This window comes from Nannobrachium achirus, assembly GCF_963921795.1.
Source record: "Nannobrachium achirus genome assembly, chromosome: 11".
In the NCBI taxonomy this organism is placed as follows: Eukaryota; Metazoa; Chordata; class Actinopteri; order Myctophiformes; family Myctophidae; genus Nannobrachium; species Nannobrachium achirus.
This window is the reverse complement of record NC_137820.1, coordinates 57,828,066-57,849,616: the sequence shown is the minus strand read 5'-3', so window position 1 is coordinate 57,849,616 and position 21,551 is coordinate 57,828,066. Positions and strand designations below refer to the sequence as shown.

The following is a 21,551-nucleotide window of genomic DNA, read 5'->3' as shown; positions in this document are numbered from 1 at the left end:
TCGAGGACCACAAGGGGAGGTAAATGTAAATTCCCATCGAAAGGAGATGTCATTCACTGCCGCCGGTTTTCCTTTTTCTCCTTTGTAGGCTACATAGTGTTTTGTATTTGTTGATCATATTTTCGTGTACATTTTTTTATGATGAATTGAATACAACTGTACTGTAGTAGGACCACAATGGATAGAAAAAGTAATCATCAGAATAATCGCTAAGATAATGATCGACAGAAAGGTCAAGAAAGAGTTTTTTAATTAACTTTTTCCCCGTTTTTATCTTATGTTTTATTATTAGTATTTTTCAAAACATAACAGGTATGTAATTAAGACAATTTTACATTATCTAAAAGGTACTTGGCTAATATTTTATACAAGTACTACTGTCTCATCCAAGAGTACGAGGGGACGGGAATGTCTTAACGAACTGTTGCTGCGGGTTTGACACATTTTAACGGCTGCCATGTGTTGTGTGTGTGTGTGTGTGTGTGTGTGTGTGTGTGTGTGTGTGTGTGTGTGTGTGTGTGTGTGTGCGTGCGTGCGTGCGTGCGTGCGTGCGTGCGTGCATAATTAAGCCACAGATACTGAATATGGGTCATCATGGTCACACATCAACTGGGAAAGTCCAAAAGTATTTGTCCTATCGACCCTGAGCAACGTTTTTTCTACGACGCCTAAAAGTCAGACATAAATGTCATTTAGATTCACATGTTCCAACGGTTCGATCCCAGAAACAGGACTGAACGGTTGATCGCATGGCATGGATGACAATGAATGGTGGGCTGTCATGAAGGTGACAGCCCTATACAGATATCGTCATTGTCCGATGAAAACCTTGTATGTCCAAAACCGTTCGTTTTGCATTTATCATTTTAAAAATGATTTAAACTAGTGAAAACAGCCGATCTACAAGCACACAACGCCTCGCACCGCGAGGCGTTGTGTGCTTGTAGATCGGCTGTTTTCAGCCTTGTATGACAAAGCAGGGCTTTACTTTGCGAAAGAACGTACAAATTTGAAACTTGGAGATACGAGGTTTCCACACGACAACGACGATATATGGGTCACGTTCACATAGTGAACAGGGAAACCTCCCTTCTCTCTCATGCTGCTCACAGCCTCACACACACATCATCCACGCTCAGCTGCTGCTCAGCCACAGACAACTGACCTGTGTGATTTCCCCTGTGTTTTGGACACGGCTCACTGCCTGTCTCTGGCTGCCCTATGGCAGGGGTCTTCAACGTTTTCAGGCCAGGGACCCTTTAGCTGAGAGAGAGATGAAGCAGGGACCCCCTCTACATGTTGTATCAAATTGTGTTGTTGCGGATTAAAAATTGATTCATGGATCATGGATTTCTTAGACAGGTTAGACTTGTTTGACAGCACTGTCATCATGTTGGAGTACTGTGTATTTTCAGACATTGAACCACTTGAACCGTCAAATACTTAGTCTGCTCTTCTTTTCCCTCGACAAACCTCTTTGCCAAAAATAGCCGATCTACAAGTTTACAACGCCTCACAGTGCGAGGTAAGCTTGTAGGGTTCAAATGGTTAATGTCAAAAACATGATCCTATCACACAAAGATTTGGCGGCCCCCCTGTAGTAATTCTGAGGACCCCCTAGGGGTCCCGGACCCCCTGTTGAAGAGCCCTGCCCTATGGCATCAACTAATTCTCTCATTCTCTATCTCTCCTTCTCTCTCTCTCTCTCCCTCTCCCTCTCTCTCTCTCTCTCTCTCTCTCTCTCTCTCTGCATCCCGTCTCGCCTCAGTGACTACTATATAGTTGTCACGTGGTGAGACCACCCACACTCCCACAGTCTTGCTGTACGTCATCAACTCCAGCCACGGTGGATAATATCTGTGGTTGGTCCGTGGTTTGGTCTAAGGCAGAGGTCTTAAATGTTTTTAGGCCAAGGACCCCTTACTTGAGAGAGAGAGATGAAACAGGGACCCCCACAACCTTTTCGTAGATTCCATATAGTTTCATCATTTGACAGCAAAATCATCATTGTATTTTGGATTCATGTCAATTTGTGTTTTCAGATATTTAAACTCCTGAACCGTTAATACTTATAAAATTTGACCTTTCACTCTGTACTTGGCCTGCTCTTTTTTCCCCTCTAGAAAACCTCTTTGCCAAAAATAGCTGATCTACAAGCTCACAACAGTTGTGAGCTTGTAGATCTTGTAGAGGTGGTAGATAAGAGAAGATAAGAGAAGACCCTTCACATAACTGTGCTGTACTACATGTAATGTAAACTTGTTAATAAAGTATTCAATCAATAAATCAATAAAGGATATTGCAAGTAAGCCCCCAAGATTTTAATGATAATAGAAGATTTGGGGTTCTCATAAATAGGAGATTTAAGCTCTTTTTAAGCTCCTCATAATAAAACCACAGGTTTTTTTTTCCTGGCTGATATAAATGAAATGACCCTGCCTGGTGTTGTTAGCCTCGGATCAATACAATTTTTGGGGTTTCTGATCTGGTCGGGAGCAGAAATAACTTTTGTAGTTTTTTATTTATTTTGTAGTCAGCTTAAAATTGGTTTAAATTGGTACAATTTGTTTTCTCACTCAACAGTGAACAAACCAACATGAAGTTTAAGTGTATATAGAGGTTATCTGCACATTTCTAAAGTGACAATTTAAGGACTTTGTAATAGATCTAAAATGACAAATCATACATTGGTCAAATTGAGGCTGAAATTGTGAAAATAGCCGATCTACAACCGATCTACATAGCCTCTGCTAGATCTGCTATTTTCACTATACGGCTTTTAAGCCGTGACATCATTTTGTAGTCAGACCTCCAAACAGATTTATTGTCAATATCTGTCCCTCGCTATTTCAACAGATCCGAGACAAAAATAACGACTAAAGTATAATTCTACCACTTTCCTTTCAACAACAAAGAGAAGAAAAATTTGTAAATAGTAAAAATAGTAAAAAGATTCGCTTTTTGGGGGGGCAAAAGTTCTCCTCTGCCTACAAAATGATGTCAGACTTAACAGGCCCATAAAACCGTGTTATACAAAATGTAATGCCTCAACTCTTAAGCCCTTTGCACACAGGACAGTTGCGTTTTTTTTCGTTTGCGGCATGAATAAAACGCATTGGATTTGGTGTGCAAGGCTGTGCAGATTCGGCGCTGCGGATCCAAAAAGGAGTCATAAAAGGAGTGATGAGTTTTTCACCGCATGCGACAAGACGCACGAATCGAACTGGGTTCGATCGAGAAAAAAACGCACGGCGGCAGCCACTCGTCGCACGGCTAATTCGGAGCCGGTGTGCATGAGGTCATAGAGAATCATTGTTTTCTTTTCAAAAAATGATATTGTCCGTTTTATCCGTGCGGTTAAACGCGCCTGTGTGCAAAGGGCTTTAGGGCTTGTCAGGGAAATGTGATTATTTTGGGGGGTCATGGCCTGAAAAGGTTGAGAACCACTGGTCTACAGCGAGAGACCACGCAGCAGGAAAATCAATGTGGTTTACAGTGCAATGAGTAGCAACATCACTCAACTGTGATGCGAGTCACCACAGCGCATCTCAGGTTTCTACAACACTATGGGAAACTGCTGGGCATGGTGGGCTGGCATATTCTACCAGGAAGCTTCATTGATATCAAACATTTCTTTTACTGGGTAATATAATGTATTTATATATAATAACTTATCTCCATATTCTAACTTTTTGTGGGGTTTCTTCTCTTAAATGAACACCCTACTTGATCATACAGCCCAACGTCACACAAAGCATCAAAAGTAGCAGATCTACAAGCTCGAAACGCGGACCAAAGCGACACGTTTTGAGCTTGTAGATCTGCTACTTTTTATTTGAATCTTGAAAAGTAGCTTTCCACCAACCAGCTACGATATATTGATTGCGAATGTAGGTCGCAGTTTAGTATGAGAAACGTCACATCTTGACCGCATCTGTCTGTCTCTGTAAGGATTTGTTTGATCATTTTTGAAGCGGTGGAAACCGCTTCCAATGAATGGCTTTGTGTGTATCACGCCCATATATGGTCATTTCAGTCCATAATGAACAGGCTTTTTCAAAAACAGAATGTCCGTTTAATTACCATATATGGTGATCTCAGTCCAGAATGAACAGGGTTTTTCAAAAACAGAATGTCCGTTACCTTATGTCCATATATGGTCACTCCAGGCCAGAATGAACAGGTTTTTCCTGTCTCGTACGTGTAAAATATCAGTCCAGAATGAATAGGCTTTTTCAAAAAGCAAAACGTGTGTCCCATGTCCATATATGGTCATTTCAGTTCAGAATGAATAGGCTTTATATGTCCTGTACATCTAGAATATGTGTGCGGTGTCACTCCCGGTCAGATGAATGGATACTTTGAGGATTGGTCAAGCTTCACATGATAATTTGGCCTTCAGGGTTTATCTGTCTTATTTAAACACTTTATATTTATTTATGTATTTATTTAATTACAAATTCTTATTTTAATGTATGTGTTTTAATCTATTTTATTTTTTAAACCTATTATACCAACTGTCATACCAGCTCTCCAAATACATTCAGAATAGAAGTTTTATCTGTCCACCGCTTCAATTCGAACCGAGGTTTGATTTTTTATTGATTGACTGTCACGCTCTAACATCACTGTGATTTCAGGGGAACCACACTAACAGAATCCCTTTTATGCCCATATATTGAGATCCCTGATGTCATCAATATTAAGCCCATATCTGTGAATATCAGTCTAACCTAATCTAGTGGTTCTCAAAGTGGATTCCAGGGACTCTGTGGGTTCCATTAGGGGGGTCTAAATTGACCCATACAAGTCAGTAACTCTGACAGTGTACAAATGGAACCAAATGAACCCTAACGGGTCCATTTGGTTCCATTTGTACCCTTGTCAGAGTTGAGGGGGGACCTTGAAATGTGAAAGTTTGAGAACCACTGCTATAGACTATACATGTCAGTCTAACCAGTGTGGCTGGTTCTACAGACAGGGATCTCCATATATGGGCATAAAAGAGATTCTGTTAGTGTGGTTCCCCTAACAGGACTTCATATGGGAATGCCCATATATGGAGGCCACATCAGCCACATACAATCCCTTTTATGCCCATATATGGAGATCCCTGTCTGTAGAACGAGCCACACTGGTTAGACTGACATGTAGTCTATACTAGGTTAGAAAGACGTCTTACTAATATTATATGGATAATGTGTTCATGAGAGATTAGATATTGTCTGGGAGTTTGATTATCATAACATCGTGATAAGGCATGAGTGTAGTCTTTTCCTGGTATTAATCACTATATATTAAATCACTATATTTTATCCTTTCCAAAAGCTCACAATCTGTCGCAAAGCATTGAAAAACAAAATTGATATCATCAAAATACTTTTGTCACGGTCACAATATCGACAATATCGATATTAGATATATACTGTATTATTCATTGTGATAATTTGAATTTGTCCATATCGCACACTCCTTACCGGTAGCTCATATGCACCATAATGGAAGCCACGTCTTTCCCGCAAATGCCCTGGATTCAAATCCGCCTTTTCTGTAAATCAGCCCCACTCTCACTCTCTCCTGCCTTTCCAGTGTCTCACTGACACTATCAAATAGATACTGAAGCAGAAAACGTCACACAATAAAAGAAAGAAAAAAAAAACTTTTATACAGGATAAAAAGCATTGTAACAAAGAAAGATATCCATTATTATTGTATTCCATCCATGCCGCTGGGGCTGCTTAGGTGATACTGAAGTTAGATGTTCATATTAAGTTATGGAATGTGACAACAATGTCACCGTTGTCAAATGATGAATGACCATGCAGAGAGACACACACGGAAGTTGTTGCTATAGCAACTCCTCAAAACAAAAACACAGGCTTCTCTTTGTTGAACTGATGGTGGAAATTAAAAGAGAAGATGAAAGAAACGCCTGAAGGGAGGAACAATAAAACATATATTATCGTCTCCGTCGGGTGGAAACCTCATACGTCCCAAACTGTTCATTTTCAGGATTCAAATTAAAAAATTGCAGATCTACAAGCTCAAAACGAGTCACTTCACGCCACACTTCGAGCTTGCAGATCTGCTATTTTCGATGCTTCTGTGTGACGCTGTAGTGTGATCGAGTAGGGCGTTAATTTGCTAAACTACAGTTTAATAAGAGGTTTCTGCCCCGACAGCAACAACATAAAAAACAATCTGAAAGTATAAAAGCTTTGTCCAGCCTCAATAACAGCATGAAAGTATTTCCTAAATACATTACATACTTGGTTGATCGGCGTCCCACAGGGCTCTATACTTGGTCCACTCCTTTTTCCCCTTTCCATCAAATCTCGTGAGCGAGAATAACTGATCTAAATGGTGGATGCATATTTTATGCAGCGCACTTATCCAAAGCGATTAAGAACGGTAGGTTCCGTACGGAACCATTGTTTACTTAGATATGGAAGGATGACCTCCCACTTGGGTAATGACGCCCCCTGGCGATCATTCAGAGAAACTACTTCAGCTCCCGTACTAACGTAGGTAGGAAGGGCCTGTCACTCAAACCGGAGTGACCCGCCTCCAGGCTATATAAGCCCCCGGAGGCGGAAGTAACATCCTCTTAATACCACTCTCTGCCACATTCAGTGAAACAGAGGGGCATTACGTGGGAGGTCATCCTTCCATATCTAAGTAAACAATGGTTCCGTACGGAACCTACCGTTTACTGTCAATATTCCAGGATGACCTCCCACTTGGGATTCTTAAACTCCCCTCTAAGCCACAACCTACTCTCATACCCCCACACACCCCTCATACGGGTGAGCACAGCCCAAACGGGCGTGACCCATCACCCAGAAGGTCCCAGGCCCACCGGACCTGGGTGTGAAGGCATGAGAAAATAAGGAGAGACCCTGACAGACCGAAGTCCGCCTCATTCAACTAAATGAAAAGGACAAGTCCGCCTTATAAGTAAGACACACTATATAAGGAAAACACAGGGTCCCCCCCAAAATACCCCAGGTGGCTACATGCCCACCTGTGGGAGGGGAAGATCCGACTCCTCTATGACGTAGAGGAGGCAACTGCACCCAGAACCGAATGCGCTAGCGAAGAGGATTCGATATCCAGGTGATAGTAGGCTGCAAAGGTAGAAGGCGAAGACCAATTCGCCGAAACACAAATCTCCTGAACGGAGACTCCCTTTGCCAGTGCCCACGAAGTAGCCACACCTCTAGTGCTATGGGCTTTAAGTGCCGCCGGCACTTCCACACCCGCACTAGAGTAAGCCAGCCTAATAGCATCCACAATCCACCTCGAAAGAGTGGGTCTAGACACCGGCTTTCTGACAAGAACATTGCCCATTTCCACGAAGAGCTGAGAAGAAGCTCTAGAACCAGCAGTCCTGTCACAGTAGGCCTTCAATGCCCTGACAGGACAAAGGCAATTCAGCCGTTCATCCTCCACCGAGACAAACGGAGGAGGATGAAAAGCCAGAAGAACAACAGGCTCCTTAGGAACCACCATGTTCTTAGGAACAAACTTAAGATGAGGCTTGAGCAACACCTTGAGATCATTGTTCATAAACTGCATGCACTCCGCAGACACCGAGAGAGCTTGCAGGTCACCAACTCTTTTAGCCGTGGCCAAAGCCAGCAAAAGAGCCGTCTTGAAACTCAAAAGTTTCAAAGGCATCCCTACAAGCGGCTCAAAGGGAGCCCGACATAGGCCCCCTAGAACCACCTGCAGATCCCAAACTGGGAACAAAGACCTAGTCACCGGCCTCAAACGTTCAACTCCTTGCATGAACTTGATGACCTCCGGGACTTTAGAAGGTGCCTTGCCCGCCACCCCCAGGTGACAGGCATTAATAGCCGCCAAATACCCCCTAAGGGTAGAAAATGCAAGACCACTTCTCAAGCGGTCCTGCATAAATTCCAGAATTTCCTGGGCTGACGCCACATGGGCCACCACCGGTGGAACACGCGACTCACACCAGTCCTCAAAGGCATTCCACCTTCCATCATAAGACGCCCTCGTAGAAGGCGCCTTAGCACTCTGAATGGTAGCAACCACTTCAGAAGAAAAACCAGCCGCCAGCAGGTTTAACCTTTCACGTGCCAAACCCACAGGTCTAGGACCTGCAGGTCTTGGTGGAAGATCTCCCCCCTGGCCTGACTCAACAGATCCCTGCACTGAGGCAGCTGCCAACCCGGTTCGCAAAGGAGAGGGGCGATCGCCGACCTCCACGTGCCCTTGTAGGGAGCCACCAGGAGCATCTCCAGACCGAACCTCCTGACTCTCTCCAGAGTGGGTCGGATTAAGTCGAAGGGGGGAAACGCGTACAGTAGACCTCTCGGCCACGTGTGCGCTAAGGCGTCCAACCCCAAGGGAGGACTGCCCTTCACCGCGAAGAACAACGGACACTTCGTATTCTCCGCTGACGCAAACAGGTCCGCCACTGGCTGACCGAACTTGCGAAAAATCTGGTTCGCCACCCTGGGGTGGAGAGACCAATCCTCGTAGCGAGAACCTCCCCTGGACAGGAGATCTGCTCCGCTGTTGAGGAGACCTGGGACGTGTAAGGCCCTGATCGACTTGAGGCGCGACAAGCACCAAACCGTCAATTCTCGAGCCAGACGGTCCAGTGGCAACGACGACAGGCCCCCCTGTTTGTTGACATAAAACATGGCCGTCGTATTGTCTGTCCTGACCAGGACGTGACAATGCAAAATCCAATGCTCGAAATGCTTGAGCGCCAGGAGTATAGCCATCAACTCCAAATAGTTGATGTGACGACCCCTCATCTCCAGAGGCCAAAGCCCCTGCGCTGTGCGCCCCTCGAAAGTGGCTCCCCATCCACTGAGACTGGCGTCTGTCGTGATCGACTTGCGGGAAACCACCTCGCCAATCGAGACTCCGCTGGTGAGGAACCCCTCCACCAGCCACGGAGACAGGGCGATCGCGCAGGAAGGGGAAACCGTAACCTTCTTGTACTTCAAGGAGGGCGGGATCCCGAGGGATAACATCCATCTTTGAAAAGGTCTCATATGAAACCTGCCCAAACGCAACAGATGTACTGCGGAAGCCATCATTCCCGTCAGTACCATGCAACTCCTGTAAGTGACCTCCTGGCCCACTTGAAAGGAGTCGAGACATTCCCGAAACCTGTCCACCCTCTCCTCTGAGAGACGGGCCGACATGTCGGATGAGTCCAGAAGGACCCCAATGAATGTAAGACGACTTGCTGGAGTCAGCATGCTCTTGCCGTGGTTGACTATGAAACCTAAGGCCTTCAGGTGAGCCAAAACCACTTGTGTGTGACGCGCCACTTCGTGGGCGGAGCTCGCTGAAATCATCCAATCGTCGATGTACGTCGCCAACCTGACGCCCTGCTGTCTCAGCGGGGCGATGGCTGCTTCGGTCACTTTCACGAAAACCCTCGGGCTCAGTGACAGACCGAAAGGGAGTACTGTGTACTCGTACAGGCGACCCTCGAAGGCGAACCGTAGGAATTTCCTGTGTGGGGGATAAATCTGGACGTGCTGATAAGCATCCTTCAGATCCACTGAACAGTGGAAATCCCCTTGCCTGACCGACCGTAACATGGTGGGTACAGTTAGCATCCTGAAAACGTATTTCTTCAGGTACACGTTTAGTGCCTTTAGGTCCAGGATGGGACGTAGCCCCCCCCCCTTTTTGGGCACCAGGAAATAACGGCTCCAAAATCCCATGCGGGATTGGGTCCTGTCCAGCTCCACTATAGCACCCTTGCTTAGCAAGGAGCTGATCTCTTCTCTCAAAAGATTTGCTTTTAAACCACGCGCCCTGGTATGAATAACCCTGCTCGAAAGCGGGGGTATGTCTGCGAACTGTAACCTGTAACCCCTGGTTATCGTTCGAAATACCCAATGGCTCGGGTTGCATAACTTCCACTGGCGCGCGCAGCGTGCTAGCGTGTTTTGAGCGAGAGAAACCCCACCACTGTGCTTCCGTGACGGCGGAGCTTTTTGGCGGCCGGACCGGAAGTGGGGAACCTGCGTATCCGTATCCGGAACGACCGGATGCGGAGCGCAAGGGTTCAATAGGCCGCATGGCGGAAACACCTTCTGGTTGTACCGCTTGACTAGCGGAGCTATTTTGCGGCGGGACCGGAAGTGGGGAACCTGCGTATCCGTATCCGGAACACCCGGATGCGGAGCGCAGGGGTTCAATAGGCCGCAAGGCGGGAACACCTTCTGATTGTACCGCTTGACTAGCGGAGCTTTTTTGCGGCCGGACCGGAAGCGGGGAGCTAGCGAATCCGTATCCGGTGAAACCGGAAGCGTTCGGTTTTCGCTCGATAGAGCAACAGGAAGAGCAAAGCGATTCGACTGATAAACAGACTCGCCCACAACTAAAGCATTCTCCCCTGACAGGAGAGGAACTTTTACGTTTAATACCTGCTCTAAGGCCTTTATGCTTGTCCCTTGACCCGGGCTCATAGTAGGCCGACAGAATTTCTGACTCAAGGTTAAATTCATAGCATCGCTCACGCGAGGGAAAATCCACTCGCGCGCATGAGGAACCACATAATTGTTTGACGTTAACATTACTGGTTGCTGATAAAACCTGTGACTGATTAAAGAGTCCTGACAGGACTCCATCATTCTTACAGGAGGCATGCATAAAGGAGTCATATTGTCGACGCGAGGGATATCCCACTCGCGCGCTTGAGGAACCACATAATTGTTTGACAATAACATTACTGGTTGCTGATAAAACCTGTGATTGATTATCGAGTCCTGACAGGACTTCATCATTACTACAGGAGGCATGCACGATGGGGTCGTCTGTGCTAGTGCGAGAGAGTTGGACAGAGACAGACTTTGCTCTTTCAACATATTTATTGCCGACACAGGAGGCATCAAATTCAACATTTTCATTTCCCCGACACGGGGTACAGAAAAACGCCCTCGTTTGGGGGGAGGGGGACCGAGAGACACCTCGGACCCCCGCCCCAGCACAATCCCCCTCTTCCGAGTGTCATTTGCGCTGTCCCCTACCGCGGCCACCGCGGTAGGAAGACTGCTGCCTGCCATCCTTGGACGGGCGGCGCGGCTGAGCGCGCTCGGGAACCACAACCTTGCTGCGGGGCCTGTCAGGCGCCCTGGCTGCAGAGGCTCCCCTGGAGGAAGACGAGTGCTTCTTAAAAGAAGCAGAGCGGCCCCTTTCCTTGACGCGGGAGGAGCGGGACGCCCTCCTAGCTTGCTGCGGTTCTTCCTGTGGCACTGTGGTGGACTCGACAATGTCCTTAGCAGCCTTAAAGAACGTGACTCTGCCCTGCAGCAGCTCCAAACCGCCGCCCATGAGGGTGGTGGGACTGTTCTCCATGTTGATGAGGGATTTATACATCTCACCGCGAGGACCCACAGGCTTCTCGCCCACGTCCCTCTTAGGCTCGAGGTCGACATAGTCGAGCCAGCGGGCTCTCTCAGCTTGGAGGTTATAATCCATGGACCTGCCCATCCACTTGACCACATGCCAATTGACCTTCAGCATGATGTCGAATAGGGTGTTTAGCTCCGCAGTGTGCTCCCCCGTGGGCAGACCTTTGACCAGGTCTTTGGTGGAAGCTAGCAAGAGCTGGATAAGATTAAGGTCCTTAGCAGCCAGAGCAGCGGACCGGTAGGCGTTACGAGCCCTGTCCGACTGCAGCTTGTCCTCCAGGACAGTGAACCCCGGCGGGTTGGTGCCGACGGGGCCGACAAACGGCCCGTTTTTAGCCGTGCCTACATCCTTGTACTGGGGTCTGACGGAACCCAGAAAGGATTGTGCCAACAGGTGGTCCAGGTTAGGGCAGGTGGACATGCCTGCCTCCGCACCGCCAACCAAATCCAACACAGAAAAAGGCAGCTTCCTGGGGTCTTTGTGTGTCTTCCATGAGGAATGGAGGGCCTTGGTGAATCCTTTCACCAGCGGCAGCCTGGAGAGGACATACGGGGCGGGAACCGAAGGCTCCTGCCCGGGCATTTCGTCATCATCCTCGGCCTCTTCAGAGGGGAGAGGAGGTGGCAACTCCTCTCCAACTCTGGCAAGAGCTCTCATGTAGACCGTGAGATGATCCAGCATTTCTGCTGCAGAATCGACGTCCTCTGCTCCCGCTTCACCCGCTTGACTGGCGGGTGGAGGGGCAGTGGTGCCTGAGGAGGACTGGGAGCTCCCTGCGGCGTCCAGTTGACGTGCTGGAGCCGCAGGGGCATTACCTTTCACTGTGACCGTGAGTCGAGAACCATCGTCCTCGACGGAGTCCTCCTCCTCCTCGGCCGTGTATCCAGAGTATTCAGAACCAGAACCCTCGCTCTGACAGGAGCTCAGGTCCGACTCTCGCCTGAAAGTCTGGACTGTTTTGGTGATGCTCACGTTGAGGGGAACGTCCCCGACGGTCACATCCGAGCGTTTCTTTTTGGGCACCGCGCCCGAAGGGGAAAAGGCTACCGGAGGGATGTTAGCCTTCTTGGTCGCCTTCTTAGCGGCGACTTCACCATACCCGCCAGCTCCAGTGACAGTGGAGCTAGCTGCGGTCGGTTGCGCGGCAGGCGGTGTCTCATGTAGCACGGCGCCATCTTGACTTGGAATGGCGCGCTGTTTGCCAAACGGGTCTCCGGAAGGCAGCGCCGCACCTTGACCAACGGTGCGGGCCGCCTGGGGAAGGAAAGACTGGGCTGTGGGGTAGAGAGCAGTGGACCCACCTGGTGGAGCGCAGGCCCCGAGGCCTGCCCTGGCTAGGTAGAACCGGTGTACCAGTACATCGTGGTCGTAGGCCACGCAGAAGTCACAGAAGGGTCCTGCTCTCCCCTGAGGACTCAGTGCAGAGAAGGCGTGTGCAACGCCCATGCAGCCGACACAGAGAGGGTGAAGATCCTGTCCGTCGATGAGTCCTGGACAGCCTGGACATTGCCTCGGCAGGAAGGCCAGAGGATCCATGGCGAAGCACTGTAGCTAGAGTTAACAAGAAGCAGACGAGCTAACAAGCTAACGGCTAAGGCTAGGCCACGCTTGATTCGGGCAGGGCCTGAACAAGCGGTAAGCAGTGTAGCTAACGTTAACAAAGAGCAGACGAGCTAACAAGCTAACGGCTAATGCTATGCCACGCTTGCTTCGGCGGAGGCCTGAACAAGCAGTAATAATCCTTTGTTATAGAAGGAAATAACCGTCGTTTTAGGACGGGACAAGAATAAGTATTCTTAAGTACGGGTTAATTCAACACTCGCCGGTGGGCGACTCCAATGCCACCGCTTTAGGCTAATGCGCGAAGAATAATAATACAAAGGCTGAGTTTCAACTTATCTGAATGTGATATCGCAGAGAGTGAAAAGAGGATGTTACTTCCGCCTCCGGGGGCTTATATAGCCTGGAGGCGGGTCACTCCGGTTTGAGTGACAGGCCCTTCCTACCTACGTTAGTACGGGAGCTGAAGTAGTTTCTCTGAATGATCGCCAGGGGGCGTCATTACCCAAGTGGGAGGTCATCCTGGAATATTGACAGTAAACGTGCATTACATCCACACACACACACATTCACACACTGAATGGGCAGAGGAAACCATGCAAGGCACCAAATTGCTCATCGGGAGCATTCAGGGGTTCAGTGTCTTGCTCAAGGACACAGGCTTTTCAAAGCACACGTGAGGAGTAAAAGGGCAAAGGAGTTGTAAACTTTGTCTTGCTGGATATTGAGCTGATCTACCACAACTGAACAGGCTTAACACTGATTACAGGTCTAGTTACAGTAAGTGCCTGTAGGAGGTGTGACAGGCAAGAGTAGAGTAACACAGAGTGACAGGCAAGAGTAACAGCTTAGAGTAACACAGTATGATAGGCAAGGGTAACAGCTTAGCATGACAGCGTGACACAACTGCTGCAGGTTTTCACACTAAACTGCTCCCTGCGGTCGCAATAAAGCACACCTAGGCTGTGTATTGCTATTAGTTAACCAAATACTTTGACAAATGACAAATAAAGCTTGCGTGGACTGGAGTATGGCAATTACATGTGGTTAGTTCACTCACTAATAAGCCTAGAATATTCCTTTTATATTCTTATGTCTGTATTTGTCTGTATTTTATCTTGACTTTATGAATGCAAACTAGGGGTGCCTGCTGGCCTGCCGGTCCAGGCACATACCACATAGGCTCTGATGCATGACAGCGTGTCGTGGGTTCGAGTCCCGATCCCGATGACCTTTGCTGCGTGTCACTCCCCATCATTCTCCCCATTTCTTGTCAGTCTACTGTACTATCAATAAAGGCAAAAAAAAAAAAAAGTAAACTAGCCTAATGGACTCATATTGTCCTTCTGTCTTACATGCATGGAAATCTATACGTTACTGTGCACATACCGGTATGTGTAGCCCACTCGTATGATATTTAGTTTTTCATGCTTGACCCTACTTTTCTATCTCTAAATATATATCCAGATCTACAGACTAGTAAATTATGAATCTGTCCTTGAATAATGTATAATGTGAGTTTTTATACAGGGAAAGAGCCCTGTGTTGAAATGGACCATAGAATATGGTTGGTGAGTAATACAGTTGGATAGTAGGACAGGCTATAGGTTATTCAACATCTCTTTTCAATCATACCTGCATGAGGGCAAGCACATAAGCACGCACACGCAGACATGCACACACGCACGCACCCACACACACACACACACACACACACACACACACACACACACACACACACACACACACACACACACACACACACACACACACACACACACACACACACACACACACACACACACACACACACACACACACACACACACGTCTGTATAACTCTACTTGTGAGGACCTTGTAGCAGCCAGGAGAATGGGACTTGCAGGACACTGCCAAAGACACCAGGAGCTGCCAGCCAGCAAACTGGTGCTGTGGGAACCAACCAACACATGGGCACGGTCACGAGGACGTCCCACACTAACATATGTGGATGTACTCAAGAAGACACAGGAGTGCAAAGCACCAACGAGCTGGCTGGATGTATGGAGAACCGGGATGACTGGAAGGACGACCTAGAGAGAGAGTCTTGTAACTACTGTAAGTATAAATCAAGCATAAGACAACTCAAGCCCTTAACCTAACCCCTAAATCAGCACGTGTGCCAACATTGGCACAGGGGAGGGTAATCACTGGCACACTGGCAGAAGTGTGAGACAGAGAGATTTTAAATCAAATATTGTTTTAAATTTGGTCAATTAAATTAAGTCACTTTTTTTCCACATTTTTACCATTTCTCTTGTGAAGACCAGGAAAAGTGTCCTCACACAATATCTATTCTCAAATTCTGGGGACACTGTCCCTCACAAGTATAGTAACACACACACTGACACTGCACACACGTGTGCGCAACACACACACACACACACACACACACACACACACACACACACACACACACACACACACACACACACACACACACACACACACACACGCACACACACACACACACACACACACACACACACACACACACACACACACACACACCGCCATTGATGTCATCAGAAGCGACAGAAGAAACAAGCAGACAGGTCTGGTGGTGATGGAGTGACAGCGGACTGTTTCTACTTTCTCGTGAAAACAAACCTACAGAGAAGGTTGTGTGATGAAAAGGCAGGGTGTGTGTGTGATATCAAAATGAACTCTGTGTGAACTCTATCTCTGTACGGGATAGAGTTACGCTAGAGCACGCACACGCACGTGTACCTTACTTTTTAGGACATCAATGTTTTAGGAATGTGATATTATGAATGGAATGTTGATCTTTTCCTAATTCTAAAATTCTACATTTTAAATATATATTTTAACTCCTCTGTTTCACAGATCTCTCAAAACAGATTCTGCAAAAAGAATGGGTTCCCAGATTGCTCACATTCTAATGTACTTGTTCTCAAACTTGTAATGTAAATGTCGAATGGAATGCATTAGGGCTTGGCTGATTTGGACAAAATCAAATATCATGATATTCTTTTGACCAAATACCTCAATATTGATGATGATAATATCAGTATATAATATACAAGCTCACTGAGCTGCAGAGTGATCATTTCTCCAAGTCATATAAAATGTAATAAAATATCGACAGAGTATTAATGGAATAAATCGCTTAAATATAATGTATAATTGTGCCTCAAACTATATTTGAACTGTCCACACATATGACTGCAGCTTTAATTTATTGATATGATGTACTAGACGGTTGACCACCGGTTAGTACAAAGGTTAAACATTTACCAAAAAAGATCCAACAAACAATAAATCATGCTGGGAGGGTCGGGTCCTAGAATTGTGTGTGTGTGCCGTTGTTTGCGCTCGTGCGTGTAAAAGTGGTTATAAGCAGGAAGATCAAATCAAGGTTGTATCAGAGGCCAAAGCCAAAGAATACTGAATGCACTGACGCAAATCACTGCCGACGCAGCTTCCCTGTCTGGGCAGTGGACTGGTGGACACACACCATGGGAAGAGAGGGACAGCTCCACTTCATCCATGGTGTGGTGGAAAAAGTATTCACATTCTTTACTTAAGTAAAAGTATAAATACTGCAATGTAGAAGTACTGTTACAACTAAATGTCAGAAATTCAAAATGTACGTGAGTGAAAGGATTGGCATCAAAAATGTGCGTTAAGCACCAAAAGTAAAAGTGCAAAATGTTTGCAAATAGCAGATCTACAGTACAAGCTCAGAACGCATCACATCGCCATGCGTTGTCAGAACGGGCGGCCATCTCGAGCATCGAGGTCTGTCAGTGCTCTAGCCAAATGTCGACGCCACACTCAAGATCATCATCACACCATGGGATGAAAGAAACTTCTGACAGGTAGGACAACATTTCAAAGACTTACGACCAAAGGAAAATGCCATAAATAATCCAAGGTCGAGGGGCACTAAAAAATCATTAAAAATGGAAAATACATCCTGAAGAAGGTGCAAGCTGACATGCGTTGGTGTATATTTAATGATTTCATGATTGATTTCATTGATGTTTTTTTTTTCTTTTTTTTTTTTCAAACCTACAGCACCCTGTGTGCCAGTACAGGAGCTGGATTATTTATGCCAAATGTGTTTGGTCATAACGCTTCCTCTCTCCCTCAATAGTATTCTCTACCATGAACTGCTAACTCTCTATCTTACAGGAATGATAACCTGTTGAATTTAATCTAGATGAATCATACTAATCAATTGAATCGATTATATTATCAATTTCGAGAAGATAATAGAATTTTGGGCAAGAAAAACGCTGAATTCTTTCTTTTTATCTTTTCATTAAAGGAGGGAAAAACAGATGATCTACAAGCTCACATGAGAGCCTGTAGGCCTGCACAACACTGCTGTACAACAAAGTGTATTAAACAAGGCTTAAGTGGTTAATCAGAACTGATTCAGCGAATTATAAAAGAAATCGCTAAGAATATTCGATAGTTGCAGCGCTAATTTCATCAGCAGTGCTTATATGGTCACATGGCTGCCAATTTGCGTGTGTGTGTGTGTGTGTGTGTGTGTGTGTGTGTGTGTGTGCGTGCGTGCGTGCGTGCGTGCGTGCGTGCGTGCGTGCGTGCGTGCGTGCGTGCGTGCGTGCGTGCGTGTGTGTGTGTATGTGTGTGCACGCACGCATGCCTGTATGTGAACATGTGTTAGTCGTGGTATGTGGTTTGCAGGCTCTCTTGATAGAGCATTCAGAGCATTCAGAGCATTCAGAACGCAGACCAGGCGTGATTCTGGAAGAAAACAATGAGACAGAACTCCTGAAAGTCCAACCCTTTTCTCTGGACATGAAAGAGGATGAAAGAGATTTCCTTGGCTTTGGACCAAGGGAGGGAAACAGAAACCCATACATACACGCACGCACACAGAGAGAGAGAGAGAGAGAGAGAGAGAGAGAGAGAGAGAGAGAGAGAGAGAGAAAGAGAAAGAGAGACAGGCAAAGAAAGATAGATGCTACATGTACATTTAATCAGCCTCTGTACAAATTCAATCAGTGTAGTCGACTATTATTGGCCAATAGTGATGATCATAAAGGTGGTGATAGTAGTGATCCCAACAATTATCGGCCAATCTCAAAACTGCCCTGTCTCTCAAAGATTCTGGAATCCTTAGTTAATAATCAGTTAAAATCATTCCTTACACAGCAGTCTATTTTAAGTTCTCATCAATCTGGTTTTAGAGCTAATCATAGCACCACCTCAGCTGTCACTTTAGTCCTTGACCATCTAATCACAGCAGTAGGCAAAAGCAAACATGCAGCAGCCATTTTTATTGACCTTGCCAAAGCATTTGACACCGTAGATCACTCCTTACTTCTTGAAAGACTACTCATCTCAGGTTTTGATGAAGATGCCTGCAGCTGGTTCAGAAACTATCTGCATGGCAGGCGCCAATGTGTGAAGATGGGAGATGGGCAGTCTGGTTTCCTTCCGGTTAAAGCTGGTGTACCACAAGGATCCATTCTTGGCCCTGTCCTGTTCACCATTTATATTAATGAAATAGTTTCCTCATTATGTGACTGTCAAATCCATCTTTATGCCGATGACACAATCCTTTATTGTACCGCTGACTCCGCCACACTGGCCATAGAGAAACTCCAACGATCCTTTAACACAATACAGCACTCCTTTAATAGCCTTAAATTAACACTTAATGACAAGAAAACTAAACTCATGATCTTCTCAAACACCCCAAACATAGACCTCTCCAACCTCCGTATCACCACCACCAATGGTTCAAGTATAGAAAAAGTCTCAGAATACAAGTACCTTGGCATATGGCTGGACGACAAACTCAATTTTAAACACCATATAGATAATCTCGTTATGAAACTCCGCCAAAAGATCGGCTGCCTCTATAGGAATAAAACTAGTTTCCCCATGTTTTGCAGAAAGAGGATCATCGAAGCTGCATTTCTATCCGTGTTGGATTATGGAGACATAATCTATCGTCATGCAGGTGCCTCCATACTCAAGCCTCTGGATTCAGTTTAGCATTCAGCTTTGAGGTTTATTACTGGAGCAAATTTCACCACTCATCATTGCGACCTATATGGTATGGTGGGCTGGGGTTCTTTGTCAGAGAGGCGCAACTATCATTGGCATCTCTTCATTTATAAAGGCCTGGTTGGAAAACTGCCACCTTACATCTCTTCCATGCTATGTGAGAAACCTAGTTACATTCAAACTCGCTCCAGTGATTGGCTGGTCCTTAAGGTCCCCTTTGTTAATTCGGAACTGGGAAAAACTGCCTTTAGCGTTAGTGCACCTGATTCTTGGAATCTCTTGCAACAAGATTTTAAGATGAGTACCCTAGCATCTGTTGGTCATTTCAAGAGTTTACTTAATAACCGTGCTTTACAAGTATGTAACTGTTTTAACTGATTGTTATCAACACTGTTTTTTTCTTTTCGTATTAATTCTGTAACTGTTTTAACTATAGTTGTCAACACTGTTTCTCTATCTGTATCAATTCTGTTTGTAATCTCGGCATCATTGTAAATGAGGATCTCCCTCAATTGATCTTTTCGAGAAATTAAATAAAGGTTGAATGAATGAATGAATTAGTGATGATCAATAACATATAACACATACACGGGTACTGTACAGTTTACCAGAAGAAATGTCCATTTATTTCCACAAACACTATCAAATTATTAAATATGTCAAATGTAAATAATGTATTTGTATATTTATGTTATTTCTCATATCTGCCCTGAGCAACTTTTGATTACGAAGCCTAAAAGGCAAACAAAAATATATGTATAATTATGTTGTATTCATTATGTTCCAATGCCAAAAACACGATTAAATCATTCATCACAATTATGTGTATGACAATTAATGTCAACTTGAAATGTTCTAATCGTGACAGCCCTAGTCATAATGTGCTAGATATATACACACACACACACACACACACACACAAACACACACATCTACCTTTCAGAGTGTGAATAATATTTCTATTTCTAGGATTGATTTATTAAAACTACAACAACTGTTACGGGTAGTGAATGAGCTGGTATGCAGCAGAGGATGAAGTCATTTCCAGTCCATTCCTACAAGCGGTAGAGAGTGGAATCATCTAATAATTGATGTGTGTGTGACTGCTGCTGACGTCACTCCAATAGCGTTGTGCCATGAATGAAGCAAAGCCCCCCCCACCCCCACACACACACACTCTCTCTCTCCTCCACACCAATTCACATGTCCACAATCTATTGTAGATCCCATCTGTCGTAGGGACGCTCTGTCATTGGCTAATAGGTCGCCAAGCAACCATTCATTCACTACCAAAAGCAAATTAAGCGTAGTAAACACAGTAGCGTGAATGAATAATGCTACAATGTTGATTGGTTTGGCAATGATACAATTTGTGCATAGCAAACTGCAGGCTAATGATCATGACACTAGCCAGGCTGTCTATGCTTAACTTCACCGATGGCAATTCCAATTAAAATAGCCTACAAAATATGCAGTTGCCCTGACGACCACTAACCAATCACCACAAAGTGATATCACTCCTCGGCAATGGGAACATACAATCCAGTCAGCCACTGCACTGTGAGTGTGAACACGAGCTACCACTGCACCCATCACCAGCATGCCGGGGCCGGGGAAATCACACATAAGACAAGCTTTATTTATAATCCATCCGTTGCACCACAACAATAGCTTGAACTGATTTTGAGGAAGATTGGACCTACAGTGGAAACAAGCCTCTGGGGGATTGTTGTGTCGTCCATTTAGCATAGTAATAACCTTCGACTGTACTACCTGTGTACTGTTAATCATGTTAATAAAGCAATAATCAATCAATCAATCAATCAATCAATTGTATATCAGTTATTGTCAGCGAGGGACACTGTTACACTACAGTGTAATTAACTCCATAGGTCGTTATCCATCTCCAAGGAAAGCTATTACATATCTATCGAATCTCTTTTTCTCTCCTCTCAGCTCATTATATGTTGTGTATGGTGTATAATAATAGTCAACAAAGGTAGACTATTATAGGGACCTATGGGTTTGCCTATAGCAAGTTGGCAACTTCCTCCACTATAGCTACTACTACATGGGATTGGGAAAGCAAAACCCAGGGGTGCCCATACTATGCCAGGCATCATCAGCATTCAGTGACAGTGCCCTGGCAGGCTGGCACGAGTGTGTGCGTGCGTTCTTCTACCATATGAAATGTGCTCGCACCGCCAACGCACACACAACGGTGCCAATTGGTCATACGTCATCATCATCATACAAAAACAAGCCTATAGCAACACAACATTTAGTAGTAGTATACTACTAAATGCACGCAAACACTCACACACACACACACACACTCACTCACACTCACACACACACACACACACACACACACACACACACACACACACACACACACACACACTCACTCACTCACTGACTGACTCAGTCACTGCGTGGGTGAGCGCCGCCCTGCTTACCTCCGATGGGACGCCGTCTTGTCCTTCTTCCCCTTGGGCCTCCTCTTCCTGGCCTGGATGGCCAT

General features: G+C 45.8%; 1 protein-coding gene across 1 annotated transcript in view; it reads right to left on the bottom strand.

Annotated features, from left to right (window-relative positions):
* The window catches only part of srpk2 (SRSF protein kinase 2), a gene marked incomplete at both ends in the record, with an annotated part of 121,590 nt that extends 100,039 nt beyond the window's left edge, over nucleotides 1-21,551 (bottom strand). Inside the window, one exon of the mRNA XM_080737220.1 lies at nucleotides 21,487-21,551. Coding sequence (XP_080593346.1) covers nucleotides 21,487-21,551 — 65 coding nt within the window. The remainder of the gene's footprint in view (nucleotides 1-21,486) is intronic.